The following is a 20902-nucleotide window of genomic DNA, read 5'->3' as shown; positions in this document are numbered from 1 at the left end:
CGAGTAGGATGGGAGTTGGCCGAGCGTAAAGCGATATATGTGCGTACTGCCTGCATCGAACAATCGGAGCTTTTCCAGGAGCCAAGCTCAGGCAACAGATGCGATTGGACTTGATCAGCGCTGCGGTCCAACTGGTTGTATTGCAGGGCAGGGCCAAGACCTTCTCGAACGACTGGCTGTTTGAATGACAGACTGCCTGACTGGAAACGATTACGGCTCACTGAACCAGGACCAGATCTGTATCTGCGATGTTGATCCGTATCAAGATCAATAGAGAAACTTGGATGAACACCTGCCGCGTTGGACGGATGTCGGTGTAGCTACCACTGGAGATGTCAACACGGGCCCACAACTTCAGACGACCTCGTCGCCTCCTGGATGATCCATCCCCCCAGCAAGTGAGCGAGTGCCTTCAGCCATGATCCCGTGCCGTCGACGTCTAAGTTTCGACAGCCGCACGACGAAATAGGAAATGGCCGCGAGGGATCGAGACTCGTGCTACTACTGGTGTTCACCACACCATACCTCAGCACCCACCATCCACCACCCGCCTCTGAGAAGCGTTGGCAGAGAGGACGTACCGAGGCAGGGGGCACGCCACGTCCCCGTCAGCTTCCCCAGATTCCGGGGGCGGGCTCGATGTGTGTGGGCCTGGGCCCTCTTCGGCCATGGTAACCACATCTGGTCTGGGCCGGTCTGGGCAGCGGCTCAATTGCATTGTGCCCAGAGGAACGGCCCCAGATGTGCCCCGGACTGCCTTACCCCAAACCCCGCAAACACAGTGGGCCCTCCGTGGACTACAGCAATCTGGGGGGACGAGCGAGACAGAGCAGATGGGTGCCCTCAGGGGGGCGGCTCGTCTACCCCGCGCGAAACATCACCGCGTGCCTTGGCTTTTGATCAGACTGGCCCCGGATTGGACAACACGACCTCGGCTCCATTATATCGGGCATCTGGGCAAGGACTCAGCGAGGAGGGACCTGGCACAAGAGGGTGAACGGTGACGATACGAGGATCTTCTGGGGACAGACACGTCTGAAAGGGCTGGTTGGGACGAGGAGCAGAGGATCTATATCAACTTGTGCTCCCCCATCATGTCGCTCATCTGACAACCCACGCGTCAGTGTCACATCCGTCCAACATTGAGCCCCCCCGGCCTAGCTATAATTCATGTAAGTAAGAACTCAACCACCGTCTATCCAACTGGACAGTATTTATGTGCTGTTGCCAAGAGGTTACCGCGCTACAACCCAAGTAAATCTTGTCCTCGGCGATCTACACGTATAGAGACTGTGCACGCTAGTTCCACATTTTGTCCCCAAAGCTAATCGTTCAGCCGGCAGATAAAGGGTCATCCATATCCTTTTCTCTTTCCCCGCGTCCTGAGATCCAGTCTCTCTCTCTTGCGCAACCATAAGACTGCCCCACGCGACATACAGCTCACCCTGAGGCGGCAAGATGGACCGCAACAGCGAGAAGCTGGGCGTCGACCAGATCGACGACACCACCGCGTACCCGTCCGACTCTAACATCCTTGACCATGAGTTCACGCCGGCCGAGCAGAAGCGCATCATCCAGCGCATCGACCGCCGACTCGTCACCACTGTTGGCTTCATGTACTGCGTGTCCCTGATGGACCGCACCAATCTCGGCGCTGCTGTTATTGCCGGTATGGGCACGGAGCTGAAGCTTATTGGGGACCGTTACGTGAGTGAAGTGCTTTCATCTGTTATATCAATTTGTCTGTCTGACATAATCTGCCTAGTCTATCATTACTCTCCTTTTCTTCGTGACCTACATCATATTCCAGCCACCTTCGACTGTCATCTGTCGTTCTGTGGGTCCGAGGTTCCATCTCGCTGCTATTACTCTCCTCTGGGGCGCATGCATGATCGGCATGGGATTTGTGAAGAAATGGGACCAACTGGCCGGGCTGAGAGTGATATTGGGTCTGCTCGAAGCTGGGTTCTTCCCCAGTTGCGTTTACCTTCTCAGCACGTGGTACACAAGATGTGAGTGATCAGTGAGCCCATAGTTACAGTTTTCACAGTGTACGCAAACTTACAAGTTCTACAGATGAGATGGGCAAGCGCTATGCGGTCTTTTACCTCCTGGGTTGCGTCGCATCCGCCTTCGCAGGCATCCTGGCCTATGGACTCATGCAGATGAACGGCCTGGCAGATCTGACCGGCTGGCGCTGGATCTTCATCATCGAGGGCACCCTCACCTGCCTCATCGGGATCTCCGGCTACTGGCTCCTGGTTGACTTCCCAGACTCCAAGAGGAAGTCATGGCGATTCCTCCCCGACCGCGAGCGCGCCTGGGTCGTGGCACGCGTCAATGCCGACCGCGGCGACGCGAAGATCCACGCCTTCTCGATGGCCAACTTCCTGCGCGGCGGCATGGACTGGAAGATCTGGGCGTACGCACTGATCTTCTTCAACACGACCACCATCACCTACGCGCTTGCCTACTTCCTTCCCGTTATCTTGAACGAGTCCCTAGGCTTCGAGGTCGGCGCCGCGCAGTGCCTGGTAGCACCACCGTACGCCTTCGCCGGCTTCGTCATGTTTGGCACCGGCTGGCTCGGCGACAAGTACAGGGTCAGGGGCGTCCCCATCCTCATCAACATGACCTTCTGCATCATCGGCCTGCCCATCATGGGCTTCCACCCCAACCCGTCCGTTAGGTACTTTGGCGTGTTCCTCGTCACTGCCGGCGCGAATTCGAACGTGCCTGCGACCATGTCTTACCAGGCCACCAACATCCGTGGTCAGTGGAAGAGGGCCTTCTGCTCTGCTACGCTGGTCGGATTCGGTGGACTTGGCGGCATCGCTGGATCCTTGGTCTTCCGGTGAGTTTCCCCTGAGCCCTTGGCAGGCCCCTTCCAAAGTGAAAGTTCAAACCGCCAAAGGAGGTTTGATGCTAACGCACTTGCACACAGAAACCAAGACAAGCCTTCGTACCACCCAGGCTTGTATGCCTGCATTGCTTGCACACTGCTCAACATTATCCTGGTCGGAATCCTCACGGTCTATTTCAGGATTGAGAACCGCCGGGCGGACCGCGGCGAGAAGGAGCTGGAATCCAACGACGAGGATTTCCAGCCTGGGTTCCGGTACACGTGGTAGATGTCCTGGCGCGCAAGCGAACAGCCCCATGTAAATTGCGTTGGATAGGAGGCTGTATGAGCATGTCATTTAACGATTTGAGCTTTCGGTAGAAATTATGTGGACATGATGGCCAATGCCTTGCACCGATTGGATACCCTCGATGTGAACTTGAGATGTGGCTTGAGTTTTGCGCCAGACCGATGCCATTTGTGAATGGGCAGCTGTTCTCCGACTTGGCACCTGAAGGTTCAATTTGATCTACTATGCGGCAGTGTATTCTCGAAAGACTTCTCGATGCCCGAGTAGGAATGCGGCTCTTGGGTGGTACGAGTGACACAAGATGACAGCGCGTATTCGGATGTCTCGGAACTCAGGGTAACATGAAGGGAGCCTTCACTTGTCAAAAAGATCAGTGGTGTTCGGACGGAACCACCCAATCAAGAGTAACCCCTTTATCCAAGATTGGAAAGATTGAAGCCAACTGAATCGTGCCCGGGAAGTATCCTTAGTCCTTTTTAATGAAAGCATATGCCATCGGAAATTGCTATGACCCTTGTGAATAGAAATAGACTTTTAAGGTTTTAGCCAATGCCTATCTGTCCTAGACCTCAAATTACGGGGAGAGACCCTTCTTTCTCTTCACTAAACCATTTGTTAACATTGTACCATGGCAGAGAGTGAAGAAGTCAAGTCATCATTATGCAAGTGGCGGCGAGGTAGGGGACAGGCACCTCTTTGTATAGTACATAGGTTGAATGTTATATCTTGGTCAGTCAGACTATTAGCGGATTGGGCTCGCGAGCTGGTCAAGTTGAAAGAAGGTATTGGGACATCTGTCTTGGCTAGACGAGTCTCTTGGCTAGGGTCCGGATAAGCATCACACCAAGCTTTTACACGAGAGCAATAATACCACCAATGAGCAAAGTTCGGGAATCATGATACAATGGGTCTCGGAAAGGACCTTGATGACTGAGGCGCGCGAATCCGCGTTCCCAATGAGAGTGAAATCAGAGTTTCCCTGGTGTCGGAGCCCCTATTTTTGGGACAGATAGATTAACTTCTGCGGGATCAGAAACCTTGGATAATGATATACGAGAGGCTAAACATGGGAGAAGTGCCAAGAGCATGGGATATCTATCAATGGTAGTGATTGCAGCCGTTCCGCTGCTTAGTCCCTAAAATGCCCTCATTTCCTTCACAACTTAATTTGTAGCCGGAGGTTTGCGACTGCTCAGTCTGCCCTGTTATTGGGCTCCATAGCTATGGCACCGATTGAACATGAAGTCTCGTGGGAGGATACACCACCCGGTGATATATAAAGGATGATAACCTAGCGTCAAGACTTGGGACAATTATAGGCAGATGAAATTGATCGAACGACAGAGGTGACGCCGCTCACATACGTGGCTCATTCTTCTTTTCTTTTTTTGAAATGCTGTCCAGCAAGATGACTCTCCGTCTCTTGGCTTGTCTGGTGGGAGGTGCCGTCCTCGGAACTTCTGCACAGGACAGTTCCACATTCAGCAAAGCCTTTATCGTCGAGTCAACAGTAAGCACAAGCCCTATACCCCAACCTCCTGTCTGCGGGTGTATTAAGCTCTATAGAGAACTGACTGTACACATCTTGTCTGCAGGCTGCTGGGTTCGATGTAATCTCGGACGTTCAACAGCACTTGGATGCCCAGGGGCTTCCTTGCGTAGCGGCGACCCGAATCGCCTTCGACTCGTCGCATTTCACAGGAGCGTCTTTCGATGTTTCCTGCGACACCAGCAACCCGCTGACTCCAAACACAACGGAGAGCCAGCTCCTGACCACAGTGCAGAACATCCCCGCTGTGAAGAACGCGTGGCCAGTCCTCACCTTGTCTCCCCAATGGCACAGCGCGCCAGGAGGCCGTGGCATCCAGGGCCATGATGCGACGACCCAAACATTGTCACACTTGAGGAAGCGCGCAACCAACAGCAGTGGAGACGACGTCTTCTCTACCCACCTCGGTACAGGCGTCAGTCGCGCACATGCTGCCAACATCACCGGTGCAGGCATTAGGATTGCTGTGGTTGACAGCGGCTTCGTGACCAAGGACGTCAGCCCGCTATCCGAGACCTACGTCTCGTACTCGCACGACCTGACGGATGGAGACGCCGATGTCTCTGACAACTGTTCCTTCCACGGCACCCACGTACTCGGCATCGTGGGGGCCGCCAGTGCGGACAGGAAATACGGGGTGTTGGGAGTCGCACCGGGCGCAACCTTCGAGCTGTATAGGATCCAGGCGTGCAACACATCTGGCGCTGACATCGATGTCCTGATCAGTGCCTTTGTGGAGGCTGCGGACAGGGGCGTGGACGTCATCACCTGCTCGTACGGCGGGGGCCTGGACTGGCCTAACGAGGCATGGTCTCTGGTCGCGACCCGGATCATGGAGAGCGGCATCTTCGTCTCCCTTCCGGCGAGCAACGATGGCCCCGGCATCTTTACCGCTGGGTCTCCAGGGGGCGCACGAAGTATCTCAGCTGTCGGGTCTGCAGAAAACCCCGAGACGCCCGTGTATACCTGGCAGGCGGCGTGGAATGCTACTGGCAGCTCGGGCTCGGTCGGCTTGGTGCCCGGACTGCCGTTCGATTTCTCGGGAGAGGCCCAAGATGGGCTCTCGCTGTGGCTTCCCGCCGTTGCTGAGGACCTGCCTGACGAAGACTGCAACTCTGTTCCGGACAATTTTACGCCACCCGCAGACCCCAGCCGGACTATTATGCTGATCGACTACCGCCACTGCTGGACGCTTGGTGGTGATAGACTCACTGCGAAGCTTGGTATTCCATACATCTTATACTACTCACCCAAAGATGTTGATGTGACACTATACGGCCTTCCATTCATAGAGGCAAATGCCGCCAACAATGTATCCGGTGTCGCTCTGGTGTCGTACCAAGATGCTCAGAACTTTATATCTCAGCTCAAAGAAGGCGATGTGAAAATTATCGTCCCCTCAGACACGGCATCCTCGGATGAAGAACTGTCAGTCTTGTCCAACAGCCTCACTGGAAATCTCGTCAGTGACTTCTCAAGCTGGGGCCCTTCCATGGACAGCCGCAGTCTCCCTACCTTCATCGCTCCCGGCGGCAACATCCTGTCCTCATTCCCAGACTACCTGGGCGGTTTCGGGGTCATCGGCGGGACTAGCATGGCGACCCCTTTCGCTGCGGGAGTGGCAGCTCTGGTCAAGCAGACACGTCCGGACCTGAAGCCGGCCCAGATCCAGGCTGCCATGGCGTTGACGGCGAAGCCGGTACGGCATCGCAGCGCGCCGTCCAGGAAGACACCAAAGGACTATGACTACTTGGCGCCGGTCTTTGCTCAAGGTGGAGGGCTCGTGGATGCGTGGGCAGCGGCACACACCGCAACGCTGGTGAATGTGTCGAGTCTCAGCTTCAACGACACCACGAACAGGCCGGCCTCACTGAGCTTCGAGATCACCAACACCGGAGCGGATTCCGTGGAGTACGAGTTCAACCACATCGGTGCCGCGTCAGGTTACATCCTCAACGCAACGGACAAGTACAAGTCTACCGGGTCAGACCCCGAGGCTGGCGAAGTAGTGCCAGTTTTTGCCGGAGTAGACATCACACCAAAAAGCCTCACGCTCGCGCCCGGCGCCTCGACCATCGTGTCCGTCTCCATCACGAGTGAGCCAGATCTCCCCGAAGTCAAGACGCGAGGCTCCTACTTCGGCGGATACATCGCTTTTAACACGACAAGCCCCGATGCACCTGCACTTTCACTGCCATACACCGGCTTTGGCTCGCCGCTCGTCGACCTGCCCGCCATCAACCTGGCCGAGAAATCGACGTACCTCGCAGCAGTCAATGACACTGGCGCTGAGCCCATCGACTCCGGCCGCGTATTCGTGTGCTCATACAACGTGTCGTCTGACTCGCCGTGTTCCTTTGAGGCCGACAACTACTTCCCGGCCTTTGTGTTGACTTTCATGCTGCAGCCGTATCGCTGGGTCGTCGATCTCATCCGGTCAGCGGATAAGAAGGTCGTCGTCCCAGAGATCGTGGCTGGCGGCGCCCTGGGTATCAACGGTACCACGAGTCCCTGGTACCCCGGAGGAAATTATTTTTGGGACGGCAGCGAGGGCAATAGTACGTTCTTGGTTGAGGGCTCGTACAGCTTCAGGGTGAAGGCGTTAAGATTGAACGGTCATATTGATGTTGAGGAGGATTATGATGTGGTGGAGCTGGGGGAGTGGGTGCTGAAGTATGCGAATGACAGCATAGGGTTGCCGGGTAGGAGAGCCTAGAGGACCAGCCACCTCGTCCGGTCGGGCCGGAATTTCACGCTTATAAGTGCTGCATTTGACCTAGGTCTTTTCGTTTCATCCGCAGATATTTTAGCCTGCGAATTTATCTTGATTAAACATCAACTATGTCCAGTTCCCTGCTTTGGGTTCTCAGTTTCCATCTTTTGAATATCAATATCTCCGAAACCAAATGCCTCTTTCGTATAACATAGCAGGAAGTAGTCTTCCCAAAAAAGTCTGGCTTTGGCCAATATCATCCCGTGGGGGTCTCGTTCAAGCTAGCACGTACGCTTTCCTTCCTATAAATCAGAGAGTTAGCATCTCATGGCTTGAAGAGCTTTGACAGCTTCACCACATCTCAGTCGAGATCCGAGCTGATTCAGTCAAGCGATCGGTGGGAATATCAGCATACCATGGATGCAACTCAGCAACCTTTGCGTCCTCCCCCCACTCTATAAACCAAGCCTCGAGCTTGGTGAGCTCGTGGAAGAGAAGTTCCCTCGCCCCGCCTCTTTTGATTCTCGTGTCAATGGCAGCACGTAAATAGTCTTCAGCGAGCTTCCTGTCGCCCTCCTCTTTGGCGATTTCAGCCATGTATACTTCGCAGTTCAGCTTTGCTATCAGGCACTTGCCCTCCGGTATGCGTTGCAGTGTTAGTTCCAGGAGATACTTCAAATGGTCTTTGGAGTCGCCGCGAGCCTCGGCCCTTTGTCGCTCCAATTCAGTTAGGTAGAACAGCTCGGCAGCAGCTTCGACTGAACCCTCGCCGAACTCGATTTCTTTTTGCCGGCAAATGCCCCATTGTCTCTCGGCGAGGTATGTCCCTGGCAGGGCGTCATAACCTGCCGACTCGCCCATATCCAGCCATCTAGGGAAGTTCGCGGCGCATTCTGGTGTGCCCAGTGCGGCGTCCGTTGTTTCTAACAAACATCTCCACGCTCGCACGGCTAGGTCATTCAGCGCAAAAGCATCTTGGTCGTTTAAGGCGGCTAAGCTTTGGAGGAGCTTGCGAACAGGGTGGTGTTCAGCCCAGCCCTGAGAACTTTAGTCAATGGCCAGTTATTACTTCTGAACACTAGTGTGTAGAGGACGTTCACATACCATTTCTGGCTCAGTAGAAGCCGCTGCAGTGTAGTTCACCAGCGCCTTGATGATTCGCCCAACCTGCTGTTGTTGTTCGGGAACGCTCAAGAGATGCACAATCATTGTGAAGATCCTGTTGAGAATTTGGGGAGGCTCGTGACGGAGCAGGGCACGTATCTGGCCTGGAACCTGCCTCAGAAAGACCACCGCCTCGTCCATCTTGTCTCCTCGAATAAGGCCCCTCAGGAGATGCATAGAATCGGTTATTTGTCTGGATTCTGGGTGAACGTTGCGGCCTAGGACGGATTCCACGTCAATCGTTTGGCCGTTCATGTAGCCGCGCGTGTGGGTCAGAACGGCTTCGGAAATGTAAAAGACATCGGGGGGCCTGATCGACGGCGGTTGTGGTGAAGGAGACCATCTTGCCAGCGATCTCGCCCCAGGAGCAAGTTGTAGCGCATTCTCTCTCTTGCGTCGGAGATGCTGCGCGAGGCGTTTCGGGTCCACTACGCGTCCCGTTGCTAGTACAACAGGGCGTTGTCTTTCACTGTTCAAGTCCACAAGCGTCCCGATGTCCTCATTCGTAGTCCTGATATTCTTTGAGTACCCCCATTGTTTGATCCTGACCTTGAACATCTTCAGACTGGGGGCACATCAGCGTTATAATGGAGTAACCCGGCACACAGGCGTTACTCACGAAGCCATGAAGCCATGATCCCTGGCCATAATTTCCATAACTTCTTTGAGTGGTTTTCTCTCATCGATGTACAGACGTTTGATGGTCGGCCTGTGTCGGCTCCAGTCATGTGTGCCGGGGCCCTTGCTTCCATCACCCAGCGATGTCGCCGCGCTGGGCGTGGATGTGCTTGTTGCCATTGTGCCGGGGCTGGCAGGACACAGCGTATCCACAGATCCTGGGTGCGCTTCCCGCGGCCTCACTTTGGTCCATCGAGTCCTTGAAACACGGCGATACAACGCAGAGGCTCAAGGTTGATGAAGAGATAGAGGGCGTTGAAGTCAGCTGAGCCCCTGCGCTAATTGGAGCCACCTCATGGTGACGCTGGTTGTTGGCTGGCACTAGCACCCACTGCCCACCAGGAAACCCTGCCTCGGTCCGTTCCTTGCTCCAGCTCCAGGGTTCAGAAGAGAGGGCCGCACCCACTCCAGAACAGGCGACCGAGATGGAGAACTCCAGGTTTCCTATTGCACTTCCCCAATAACACATTTCAGCAGGTGCATCGCCAACCACCTTCTTTGACCTCGTGTGGGGCTTGCTTCGCTTTACCCGCTGACTCGTCCCGTCCACAACACCAGGCGCCATTGTCCAACGTCGTGTATGTCTCGCTGCCTTGATCGCTGTGCTTATCTGGCACTGGCTCTGCCCAACATCATTGGTCCAGCTTGAAGAGCAGAATCGGGCTACCGGGCTGCCTTGACCCTGTTCGTTTGAAGGAGACCGGCTGGCTCTGGAACTGCAACTTGGGGTAATTTAACTAAATGGAATTAACGGTCGCAAAAGGACTTGGAGTGCGAGGAAGTATGGCTCTGGGGGATTTGTCCAATATGCTTTGCTGATCCTGGACTGCGTGCTCCATGCGAAGATTACGGGTGACCCGGCTCTCGGAAACTGTGATGTGCGATTTGACTCGTGGAAGAGACCTGAGACCCAAACCCGAGGTCGACGCGGATATGTCATGCAGGTGTAAGAGGAAATAGGCTCGGGTTTGAAACCGTAAACCCCGGCGAAAGCGCCAACAAAGGTGACCAAAGAGAGGCTTCAATCCATGCCAGACTCTCATATCCCAAGCCGATTCGGTGATGGCCCTGCGATCCTGCCCCTGGCATAGGAGTTTGCCCCGGCGAGGCTAGAGATAAGCTCTTGTCGTCTACTAAGCTTTCAACGGTCTCCAATCACATCGGAAGTATCAGAGTTGTGATCATCCCGATCTAGAACGTTATGCCTACGTCCACTTTCCGCTGTCTGGCTTGCGATTCGAGTAAACCTAAAACTCGGGATGCGTCTAGGGATCGCATGTCCTCCAGCTCAGTACCTCGCAACGAACCCGCAGAGGTAGTGATCCACGGAAAACATCCTAAGCGATGGCTGCATACTCAGAACCGGGTTCCTGGTCTCCTGGGATGGTATGAAAGCTACTGAAACCCACAGGGGCATCTCAAGAGCCGGAGTATAAGTCAAGCTTCAGCCGAAGACTGGTTCCTGTGGTGATCAATCTCAAGAACGTCCACTCTTTCCTTGCACCTGCCTTGGGACGCAGATCTCAGGGTTCGTCCGTCCTTCATTACTTGCTTCACTGTCATCAAAATGTCTTCACCCAAGGAAGGAGAGCAGGCTGGTGTGTACACCAACGTCACGGCGATCAAGCAGAACATGACTTCCGGCGGTAACCTAGCGTTCCACAACTTCAACAACGATTTTGCCCATATTTCCAATGCGAACGAGCGACGTAGGCTGGCCCTAGCGGAGATTGACAAAGCCCCCTTTGGCTGGTACCATGTTCGGGCCATCGCCGTAGCAGGAGTAAGTGGTGATAATGATTATTATCATCTTTTCAACCATGGAATCCTGGGCAAAAAGATCGAGCAGCTGACCAGTATCATATACAGATTGGCTTCTTCACAGATTCGTACGATATTTTCGCTATAGGCTTGGTCACCTCCCTTCTCGGAGTGGTCTATTTCGGAGGCAAGATACCAGATGCCGACGATACGGCCATCAAGGTCGCCACGTCCGCTGGAACGGTTGCTGGCCAGGTGGGTTTTGGTATACTTGCCGACATCGTGGGCAGAAAGAAGATGTACGGCCTGGAGCTTATGATCATCATCTTCTCTACCCTCGCCCAGAGTCTGTCGTCAAGCTCGCCTGCCATGTCGATTGTCGGGCTGATCGTGTTCTGGAGAGTACTAATGGGAATCGGTATTGGTGGCGATTACCCACTCTCGGCGATCATAACATCCGAATTCGCGACTACACGTTGGCGCGGATTCATGATGAACGCCGTCTTTGCCATGCAGGGCTTTGGTCAGCTGGCGGCCGGGATTGTTCTTCTAGCCGTCACCCAAGGCTTCAGAGGCTCCCTTGAGGTGTCAGAGACATTGACCGACTGCTCTACGAACGGGGCTTGCGCAAGTGCCGTGGACAAGATGTGGCGCGTCATCGTTGGGTAAGATTCCCTTGGTGCATGGCTCCCAGAAACACTCACAAGACTCTGCGCTGGAGACTGCTGGCAAGGGCCCGGAATCGTGTCAGGCCAAAGCATACATTTTTTGGGGCAGTCGCAGGTGCTAAAGGCTCGACACAAGCTGAGAGACGGATGCGTGAATACTGCTGACATGAGCTTTCGAGCAGCTTCGGAGCAGTGCCTGGCTGCTTCGCACTTTACTTCCGCCTCACGATCCCCGAGACACCTCGATACACCTTTGACGTTGACCGGGATGTCCAGAAGGCTGTAGAGGACGTTAAGACATATCGGCAGGGCAAATGGGGTGAAGGTGAGGTTGATGAATTTGCGAGGGCCCAGGCCAAGCAGTCGGCGAAGGTGGAACTAGATGTGCCCAGGGCATCGTGGTCCGACTTTGCCGCACATTACCGCAAGTGGCAGCATCTGAAGGTCTTGCTTGGCTGTGCACTGTCGTGGTTTTTCCTGGTAAGTCTTACCTTGTCGTTGATGCTAGCAATATCCTCTCTCCCGACGACCGCGCTGCAGACCTAGTGCTGAAATGTAATGCAGGATATCGCCTTTTATGGTCTCGGACTCAACAACGCAATCATCCTGAACACAATCGGCTTCAGCGGCGGCAGCAACGTCTACCAAATCTACCACCGGACAGCCATTGGCAACCTGATTCTGGTGCTGGCTGGCGCCGTACCGGGCTACTGGGTATCTGCTGCGTTGATCGACACGGTCGGGCGCAAGCCAATCCAGCTGTTTGGTTTCTTCATGCTGACGGTGCTGTTCTGTATCATCGGATTCGGGTTCTGGAATTTGTCGGGCTTAGCATTCATGGTGCTGTTCACGCTGAGCCAATTCTTCTTCAACGCCGGGCCCAACTCGACGACCTTCATCATTCCGGGCGAGGTGTTCCCGACACGGTACCGCTCGACATCCCACGGAATCTCGGCAGCCTCTGGAAAAATGGGCGCCATCATCGCACAGGTGGTCTTTGGGCCTCTCAGGAGCATCGGGGCGGATGCTGCCAAGGCCAAGACCGACCCGCGGTGGGCTGCTCCTTGGATTGCCCACATCATGCAGATTTTTGCCGCTTTCATGGCGCTGGGCTTCTGCACGTCGTGGTTAGTGCCCGAGTCGGCGAGGAAGACGCTTGAGGAGCTGGCAGGAGAGGATGATACTGCTGTCAGTGTTATTGATTCTGAATTGGATGGTGAGAAGGGCAGGGCGAGCCCTTCGTCTGGCAGATAGTGGTCTGGTGTCCTTGTGTGTTTAGTGTGGTCATTGGAGAGCTGGGTCGTTGTTGTCCTTTCAACAATACACACGGCAGCAGCCGCCTCCCTGGTATAGAATATATCAGGCCAACTTGGTATGTATGTAGCCGTGGCATCCGAGGGTAGAGGAGAAACAATCGACAATCAATCCAATCAATGTCTGGGGCCGTGACGGTCTGACAGTCCGGGGACCCCTGCGCCCGCATCGTTCCATCTGACAGGACTGACGTAGCGGTGGTCAGGGGGCTCTGAGGCTGAGCTCCAGAGACCCCTCTATTGTGTAAATCAAGAGCCCACCTGTTCCCCACCAAACGAAGGACAGTAAATCGCAATCCATCTTCCAAGTTTCCTATGCTGCCGTGAACTTCCAAGTTGCATCTCGCAACTGCAAAGGCTACTGCATCGCCGACAGACCAACCTCCAGGCACGATGGCTTCATTCCTCCGTGGAAAGCAGGCAGGCATGCAGAAGGACCTGTCTGCTGCAATCCTCCCCCACCTCTTCGAACCAGACGAACAGGCGCGCTTTGGTGTCAACTCACAGATCAGGTAAGCTCCTCACCTCACGACGCGACACACGCGCCATCCTGCTCGGAGCCTTGGTCCAGCGGGCAAGGTCGAAGGAGGAAGTGATTCTAGGCAACATAAGAGACAAGCTGGCAGATGGCTGACTTATACTGTGCCGTGGACAGTTGCCTCGCATACGATCCGACCCAATCCCTCCTAGCCGTCGGCACCAACGAGTCCAAGTTCGGCAACGGCCAGATATACGTCTTTGGACAGGGCAGGATACAGAAATATTTCCAGCTCACCAAGCCAGGCTCCATCCGAAGCCTCCACTTCTGTGCCAATCGGCTCGTCAGCCTCAATAATAGGGGCGAGCTGACAATATGGGATCTTGACACGGCCAAGAGGATCGCTGGCGGTCCCTGTGGCAGCGGCGTCGTCTGCCTGGTGACAGATCCCATGTTGGATTGGGCTTTCGTCGGCCAGTCAAGTGGCGAGGTGGCTGCATACGACCTGGACCGTGAGAGGCTGTCTCCCTTCCGGACTCCCAACTTCTGGCGACAGAAAGACCCCAAAGCCACCATGGCCCACCTCGTCTCCATCCAGCTACACCCTCGCGACATTGGCAAGTTGCTGATAGCCTACACCCACGGCGCTGTCATATACTCGTTCAAACAGAATCAGGCCACCAAGTTCTTCGAGTACGTTCTACCCGCAGGAGCTCCTGGCGGCAACTCAGAGAATCTCGACTCTGTGCGGAGGCCGAGATTGACACATGCTACCTGGCATCCCACCGGCACTTTCATCCTGACAGCTCACGATGACGGGAGTCTCGTATTCTGGGATCCCAAAGACGGCCGAGTCGTGATGGCAAGATCCTTGTACGAGACGAGAGTGGACCAGGTTGCTTCCAACCCTCCACCCCCAAGACTTATCCAGCCCTTCACCAAGATCTCGTGGTGCTGCAAAGAGAATCCGGACGATACTGCTCTCCTCATCGCTGGGGGACAAGCAACAGACGAGCCGGAAAAGGGTTTGACATTCCTAGAGCTGGGCCAGACCCCGGTATACGCTACCTCTTCCTGGCAGGCACTGGAGGATCATTTCAAGGCCAAACGCCAACATCTTCTACCCATTCCGCCCGGGACGGAAGTGACGAACTATTGTTTACTGCCTCGCTCCTCACCCCATTTTGCCGGAGCTCAAGATCCAATCGCAATACTGGCTACGCTGTCGTCGGGCGAGCTGATCACCATGAGTTTCCCTTCCGGATATCCAATCAGCCCAACCAATCAGCTTCATCCTTCGCTCTCTTTTGTCCATCCGTTTGTTACCAAAATCGTGGTCTCGACCTTGGATCGGGGTCGGTGGCTGGGGATGATGGAGAAGCGGAGCAAAGGAGAGGATCTGCTCAAGGGGGGCGCCGAGGCCCCAAAACCGCGAAGGCGATATGAGGGCAGGAACATAATCCTGGTGGCTCACGCCGACAGTACAATCCGCCTGTGGGATCTTGGCCACGCCGATGAGATGGAAAACCCGACCCAGCTGCAGGTCGATCTCTCCAGAGCTCTCGATCGATTTGAAAACGTCGACGTATCTGCTATGCACTTGGCGCCAAACACCGGCGACTTCGCAGCGGGTACGACTAGCGGCGACGTTGTGATCTACCGATGGGGTGGAAACCGAAGCTTCGGCCAGGACGAGTCAAAGCAACTCGAAAGCAACCCCGGTGGTCTAGTTGACATCAGCTCGAGAACTGAGCCGTCGCTAAAGGAAGGACTTCAGCCCTTTATCCTGTACGAGACGGGGCAAGGGCCCATCACCGCGCTCTGCGTTTCGGATGTTGGTTTCGTGGCGGTAGGTTCTGAGGGGGGTGGTATCAGCATCATCGACCTGCGTGGACCGACTGTCATCTTCAAGGCATCCATGGGCGAGCTGGCACAGAAAGAAAAGAGGTCGTCGTTTCTCAGGGGGCACTCGAGCGCCACGGCGACAAAGGACTACCCAGTGGTGATTGAATTCGGAATCATGACACTTGATGATGACAACTACTCCAGCATCGCATGCTTTGTGGGCACCGCTCAGGGCAAAGTGGCCACATTCAAGCTGCTACCCTCTGGTAACGGCTATTCAGCCAAGCTGGCCGGCGTTGCCAATCTGGGCGACAGAGTTATTGCCATCTGCCCCATCAAAACAGACTCTGGCCAGCCAGCTGCAGCTACTCCCGAGATTATGGGTGGCCTTAGAAACGGCCAGCACGTGAACGGCGTACTGGTAGTCGGTGAGCCTTCTGATTTTCCTCTACTGCTCTTCGAACCGGATACTGACTGACATGCCCTAGCGACTCAAACTGAAGCACGCATATTCAAACCTGCCAGCTCCAAAGGCGCCTCGAAGTCCTTCGACGATATCCTCTGCGACGCAGCCGCTGTCACCGAGTTCGAGCTGCATGGTTTCGCGTTGGTAGCGACATTCGGCGATGGCACCACACGCGCGTTCTCTCTTCCAGGTCTGAAAGAGATCAGCAAGGCCCCACTCCCCATGCTTGACCCCACCCGAAGCACAAGCAACATCGTCGCAGCGACTGGAGACGTCATCGGCTGGGCCGGGCCCTCGGAGCTCGTTATCATTCCTGTGTGGGGCACTGGCACTGGCAAGGCTGGGCTCAACAATGACGACAAGCTCATCAACCCCGAGGCCGTGGTACCTCCGCGCCCAACGATTTCCAACGTGCAATGGCTCTCTGGGACGCAATACGTATCACCCACAGATCTCGATCTGCTGATCGGTGGGCCTGACAGGCCGGCCTCGAAGAGGATGATTGAGGCAGCGGAGCAAGAGGCAAGGCTGGCCAGGGGAGCCCCAGGCGCAGTCTCCTCTGGGGCAGCAGGTCAGGAAGGCTGGGGTGAATACTTACAGCGGCAGATCAACGAGAGGACGGAAAAATTGAATATTATGGGGGACAACATGGAGAGCCTCAACGATAATAGTCAGGGCTGGGCTGATGATGTGAACAAGTTCATTGGCAAGCAGAAGAGGAACGTTGTAATGGGGGGGTTGAAGTCCAAGTTCTTCTAATCCCGGTGCACAGGGCTATTTGTTTCACGGTACCGCTTAAGAGATATCCAGGTCTATTTTTATGTTACCAATTTGACCCTGTCGAACGCTTATGAATCAAACAGACTACTACTTTAATAATCTCATGACACGTCCTGCATCTCCGCCCTGTGTGGTGAGCTCTCAGTCTTTCGTAATTTATAGTACCACGCAAATGGGCTCAAGATGATCGCTATCAGAACACATGTGGCACCACATAAAGACATGATCACCAGGTCGAAAGTTAGGCTGCCCGTGTCAATGTCGTGGTCTTTCATGTATTCTATGGCGCAGAGCAGGCTGACCATACAGATTGACTGAACCCCTGCGAAGGCGCTGAGCCAAATTAGGATGTCTTTGTCTGAAACTGATTTCGCCATGTTCTCTCTTTTTGAATAGAGAAATTATGAGTTCAATGGCTTAAAGTCTTGGTTGGGTGGGTAGAAAATCGAAGTCTAGATGCAAAGCACAGGTGGAAGTGGTCTTGGTCAAGACGGTAAGAACCTTGGGCTGAAATTTGGGTTTTATATTGTCGCCGGCTAGCAGTGACTACTTCCTTTCTTTTATTCACCTCACAATGCGAGTGACTCCAGCTAAATTGGGATCGAAATCTATGTCTCACATGATATGGTCTGTTTTTGATACCGCTCAGTCACTTTTTGGGAGGAGATATATTCTCAGTTGCAGCTTTGATGTGCTCTTCCACTCCCCCAGCAGAGAAAGCGTTCCAATATTATATTGAGTTCGAACCCCCCACCCCCGATCCATTATGCAGGCATCTCAACTCGATGCGCTGAGATATATGTATGTCTTTGTTTGGTAGCATTGCAAGCATGGTCTTCAGCTCTGACCAAACTGAACGAACAACATAATCACACGTGAAGTCCAAAAGATACGACCATGACCAAGCATGAATATTGTAATGGATGGGTTGTGTATTATATACCACACCAAAGTAAATCGACTATTGCGACGACTAAACTACGAAGCTATTCCCATCAAAATCCCAGAACAAAAGAAATATCTCACAAGCATCAGCAATCTCAAGCTCTTGCAACTCAGGAATTTCAAAGGCTGCTCTATAATTTGATGGCAATCCAAGTAATCACGGATCAACCGCTTCAGATTCGTCTTCGAACTCCTCTCTGAGATGTGTCTCCAGCTCCTCAGCGAGGGTCAGTGGCCGCGCAGGGATCCTCGCCCCAGGCGACACGATAGTCTCTGGGACACGGTTGCTAGATTCACTGGCCTTGTTAGCTGCGAAGTTGGTGGATCCAGCAACCGAACTAACCGTGGCATTGCCAGGCTCCGAGCTGCCTTGCTCGGGAGGCTGTGCCTTGGCTATAGCTTCCTGAGCGGGTTTCTTAACAGGCGTGTGCATTTTCTCATATATCCGCTCCAAGATTTCGATGTCTGGCCCGTTCCGGAGCGCAGCATTTTCCAGCCTCAGGTCTTTGATCATGGAAGCTTGGCAATTAGCCATCTCCTGGAGCGCCTCTGCGAGTTCGGTGGTCTGGTTCACCTGGGCTTCTAGATCAGCCATCCTAAGTACCATTCTTTCGTGGTACGTAGCTTGAGCATCTACGAAGTCTTTCCACTCCCGAGTTCCAAACGGGTGTGGGTTTCGCTGCGCCGGGCCGACAACGCGATTGAGATCTCTGCGTTGAAGAAGGCTAAATAGGGTGCTGAAAACAGTATTGATTGCCTCCCATGCGGAGGAAGTCATGGTCGTGATTGAATTTGAGGGAAAAGGATTGCCCTGACTTTTTTCTATACAGTGTTCAGGGTGGTTTTAGGAGTCCTTGTGCCGTTATGAGTATGGTTCTCAGACGAGTGAGTTAGAGCTTGGCCTATAATCACAGCCGTTTAAATGCGGCAATCTAATGGGCAATAGAAATTGTCAACAAAGGTGTGAGGAACAATGCCTTGTGACGATGAGTCTCAATTCAACAAAGAGAGAGACAGCAAAATAGGACATTGAACAAAGCCGGCATGATAATATCTCTGGTCTTAGATCGTGCAGCTTTGTAAGTCCCCGCCGATACAATAAGTCTCTCCATCGAGTTGTGACAGGGCGGCCGTGACCTGGCGAGATCATCATGTTTCAATGCAGTCGATCGTCACGGCCCCCAACATCAGGGATCAACTTGGCCGGTGCGTGACTCTTCAGGAGGGGTCATTTTTCTATGGGACAACCTCCCATGAGATAACTTCCCAACAGATAGCCCCATATAAACTTCAGTGGATTGAAGGTCAGGTAATTGAATTTGCCTTCCATTTCTGCATACTCTTAGGTGCCTAGGAAACTTTAGGTTCCCTCCACCGTCGGTCATTCTAAGCCAAAGTGGGGCGAATCCATGTTATGCTATTGGCTAAGTTCGCCAAGCACCACCACCTCGCAGTCTTCTCACTCAACCTCGAGTTCCTGCAGATGGAACATAGAGGACAGAATGCATAACATGTAGCGTGTGTAAAAGATTGAAGTCAGATACTCTATCGAAGGATGGCCACATACAAGATAGTTCTACAAGTTACACCACAAAGAGTTCTGTGGTTGTCAAACGTACGACAGGCACCTGGAGACTCCTCAACTTCGTCATCCCCTTTTTTCATGAATGCTAACTGATTGACAGTCTTACTTGTAAATCTTCATTTAAATTGGGGAGGGCGTCCGTTAGTTTTGTGATTTTAACCGCAACCCTGTGTCATCACACGAATGTGGCCGTCCTCAAGTCTGTACCTGTCGACGTCTCTTGTCTCCTAGTGACGTGAGAATGATCTCCACACGCGAGGACCTTTGGCCAACGTGACAACCGCAACAATATAGAGAATCAGAATTGGACATAGAACTGCAAGCCCAGTCTTCGATGTGGCTGTGGTGAAAATCCCAGCTGCAGCCTGCCCGCCCGAGTCGTTGTACTAGACCATAGCAAGATCCCTGAATGGTGTGAACAACTGCCGGGCCACACAGGGCACTAGAGCTGAGCCTTGAAAACGTCGCTTGCAAGCTGGATGGTGACACCGGCGGAGTCTTTCCAATGAAGCGCCGGCTGCAGCAATGGCGACCAATTATCTCTCCTGCACCTGCTCGAGACTCGGGCCTAACATGCAAGCCATCTCATCGGTGAGCTCCGGTATTGAATTTACACTTGGGCAACTACCAGTCCTCCGCGTGTGCATAAGTGATGCTTCCGCGCAGGCTCCCATCTTCGGCACTCACCCTGCTTTCTGCATGGCACTTGAATGAGTCCCTCAGCTCGCGGCGGCCCCGGCCATGCCGCCGTATCTATAGAACCGCAGTGCACCGGCGGGCGCCATCACCCTGAGCTGATAGGCATTTACGGGGAACCCTCGGCTTTGGTGGTACCCCTGGTCTCTCAGCGCCGAGAGTATCAACGTCTAAGGGTCACACGAGTCTAACACACCGAAGCCGCCTGCAAGCATCCGACCTGGAGCTTTATCCACAAGTTCACCTCGAAATCCTGTGCTTTTCCAACCTGTACGCCAAGCACCGTTAGGCTGGACCTTTTGACAGCTAGCCTCGGTACGTGAGCGCTAATGTTAGAACGACACAGCGCGGAACGGGCGACAGCTTGTGGCTCGGGTAGGGCCGCACCAGGCTCACCTTACCGGATTTTGACTCTTTTGGATGCGATCTTGTCCTGCAGGGCTGTTGGATCTGAGTTGCCTAACAAGCTGTGGGCTAGTGTAATCTGTGCCTGACGGTCTTTACCAGGGCATACATTGTACTTTTTCAGGATCGCAGAGCACAACCGAGGTTCAGATCATCAGGATGCCTTGGGACCGCGGATGTTCTGTCAATAGAACGCATACTCCAGCATCACGATGCAGTAGAAGCATACGTCTCCTGTGGCCAGGCTGAGTGCCATCGTGCAGGCACTTGGATGCGACGAAGGATGATTGAGGCGTTCTTTCAGTTATAATCAGTGCAATGACTTCCAGATATAAAACTCAACTTGACTGCCTCAAGAAGTGAGCCTTGTAAATCGTGACAAACCAACACTCCTAAACGAATTTTGCTTATGAGTCTGCAGCAGATCATCATGTCTGATACTCGATCCTCCTCGCTCGACGTCAACTTTAGTTCAAATGACGGGTATGTCTTATCTAGAACGATTGTCAACTCAGTCTAATGATTTCTCAGCTCCCAAGGCCGAGCGTCCTTGACGTCAGCAGAGTTGCAGAGGCTTCAAGAAGAACGAATACGGATGTATAGTGCCGATAACAACGATAGTCTTGCACAGCGTCTCTGGAATCGAGCCAGTAGCCAGAAAGGCGGAAATGGAGAACATCGTCGATCTAATTCAGCTCCAGGTG

The 20902-nt window shown here is 53.8% G+C and overlaps 7 protein-coding genes across 7 annotated transcripts; 4 read left to right on the top strand and 3 right to left on the bottom strand.

Annotated features, from left to right (window-relative positions):
* Window positions 1–1458: 1458 nt before the first annotated feature.
* Window positions 1459–3131, top strand: J7T55_010782 (uncharacterized protein; the record flags this gene model as incomplete). The annotated part of the gene is made up of 4 exons (XM_053130887.1): window positions 1459–1707; window positions 1766–2012; window positions 2077–2854; window positions 2945–3131. 4 exons carry the CDS (start codon window positions 1459–1461, stop codon window positions 3129–3131), a joined length of 1461 nt encoding a protein of 486 aa, XP_052991063.1.
* A 1429-nt stretch (window positions 3132–4560) lies between these two features.
* Window positions 4561–7417, top strand: J7T55_010781 (serine endopeptidase; the record flags this gene model as incomplete). The annotated part of the gene is made up of 2 exons (XM_053130886.1): window positions 4561–4662; window positions 4748–7417. 2 exons carry the CDS (start codon window positions 4561–4563, stop codon window positions 7415–7417), a joined length of 2772 nt encoding a protein of 923 aa, XP_052991062.1.
* Window positions 7418–7670: 253 nt separating this feature from the next.
* On the bottom strand, window positions 7671–9376 carry J7T55_010780 (uncharacterized protein; the record flags this gene model as incomplete). The annotated part of the gene is made up of 4 exons (XM_053130884.1): window positions 7671–7716; window positions 7830–8452; window positions 8519–9143; window positions 9198–9376. The coding sequence occupies 4 exons, from the start codon at window positions 9374–9376 to the stop codon at window positions 7671–7673; spliced, it is 1473 nt and encodes a 490-aa protein (XP_052991061.1).
* Window positions 9377–10823: 1447 nt separating this feature from the next.
* On the top strand, window positions 10824–12939 carry J7T55_010779 (snare-dependent exocytosis protein; the record flags this gene model as incomplete). Its single annotated transcript, XM_053130883.1, has 4 exons — window positions 10824–11039; window positions 11126–11682; window positions 11868–12165; window positions 12250–12939. 4 exons carry the CDS (start codon window positions 10824–10826, stop codon window positions 12937–12939), a joined length of 1761 nt encoding a protein of 586 aa, XP_052991060.1.
* A 452-nt stretch (window positions 12940–13391) lies between these two features.
* Window positions 13392–16546, top strand: J7T55_010778 (uncharacterized protein; the record flags this gene model as incomplete). Its single annotated transcript, XM_053130882.1, has 3 exons — window positions 13392–13510; window positions 13654–15749; window positions 15810–16546. The coding sequence occupies 3 exons, from the start codon at window positions 13392–13394 to the stop codon at window positions 16544–16546; spliced, it is 2952 nt and encodes a 983-aa protein (XP_052991059.1).
* Window positions 16547–17669: 1123 nt separating this feature from the next.
* J7T55_010777 (uncharacterized protein) lies at window positions 17670–18290 on the bottom strand (the record flags this gene model as incomplete). The annotated part of the gene is made up of 1 exon (XM_053130881.1): window positions 17670–18290. The coding sequence occupies one exon, from the start codon at window positions 18288–18290 to the stop codon at window positions 17670–17672; it is 621 nt and encodes a 206-aa protein (XP_052991058.1).
* Window positions 18291–19816: 1526 nt separating this feature from the next.
* On the bottom strand, window positions 19817–20454 carry J7T55_010776 (uncharacterized protein; the record flags this gene model as incomplete). The annotated part of the gene is made up of 4 exons (XM_053130880.1): window positions 19817–19963; window positions 20014–20119; window positions 20195–20260; window positions 20399–20454. The coding sequence occupies 4 exons, from the start codon at window positions 20452–20454 to the stop codon at window positions 19817–19819; spliced, it is 375 nt and encodes a 124-aa protein (XP_052991057.1).
* Window positions 20455–20902: the final 448 nt, after the last annotated feature.

Source organism: Diaporthe amygdali (assembly GCF_026229845.1).
Source record: "Diaporthe amygdali strain CAA958 chromosome Unknown NODE_24_length_778219_cov_64_757418, whole genome shotgun sequence".
Classification (NCBI taxonomy): Eukaryota; Fungi; Ascomycota; class Sordariomycetes; order Diaporthales; family Diaporthaceae; genus Diaporthe; species Diaporthe amygdali.
This window is presented reverse-complemented; position numbering and strand designations above follow the sequence as displayed.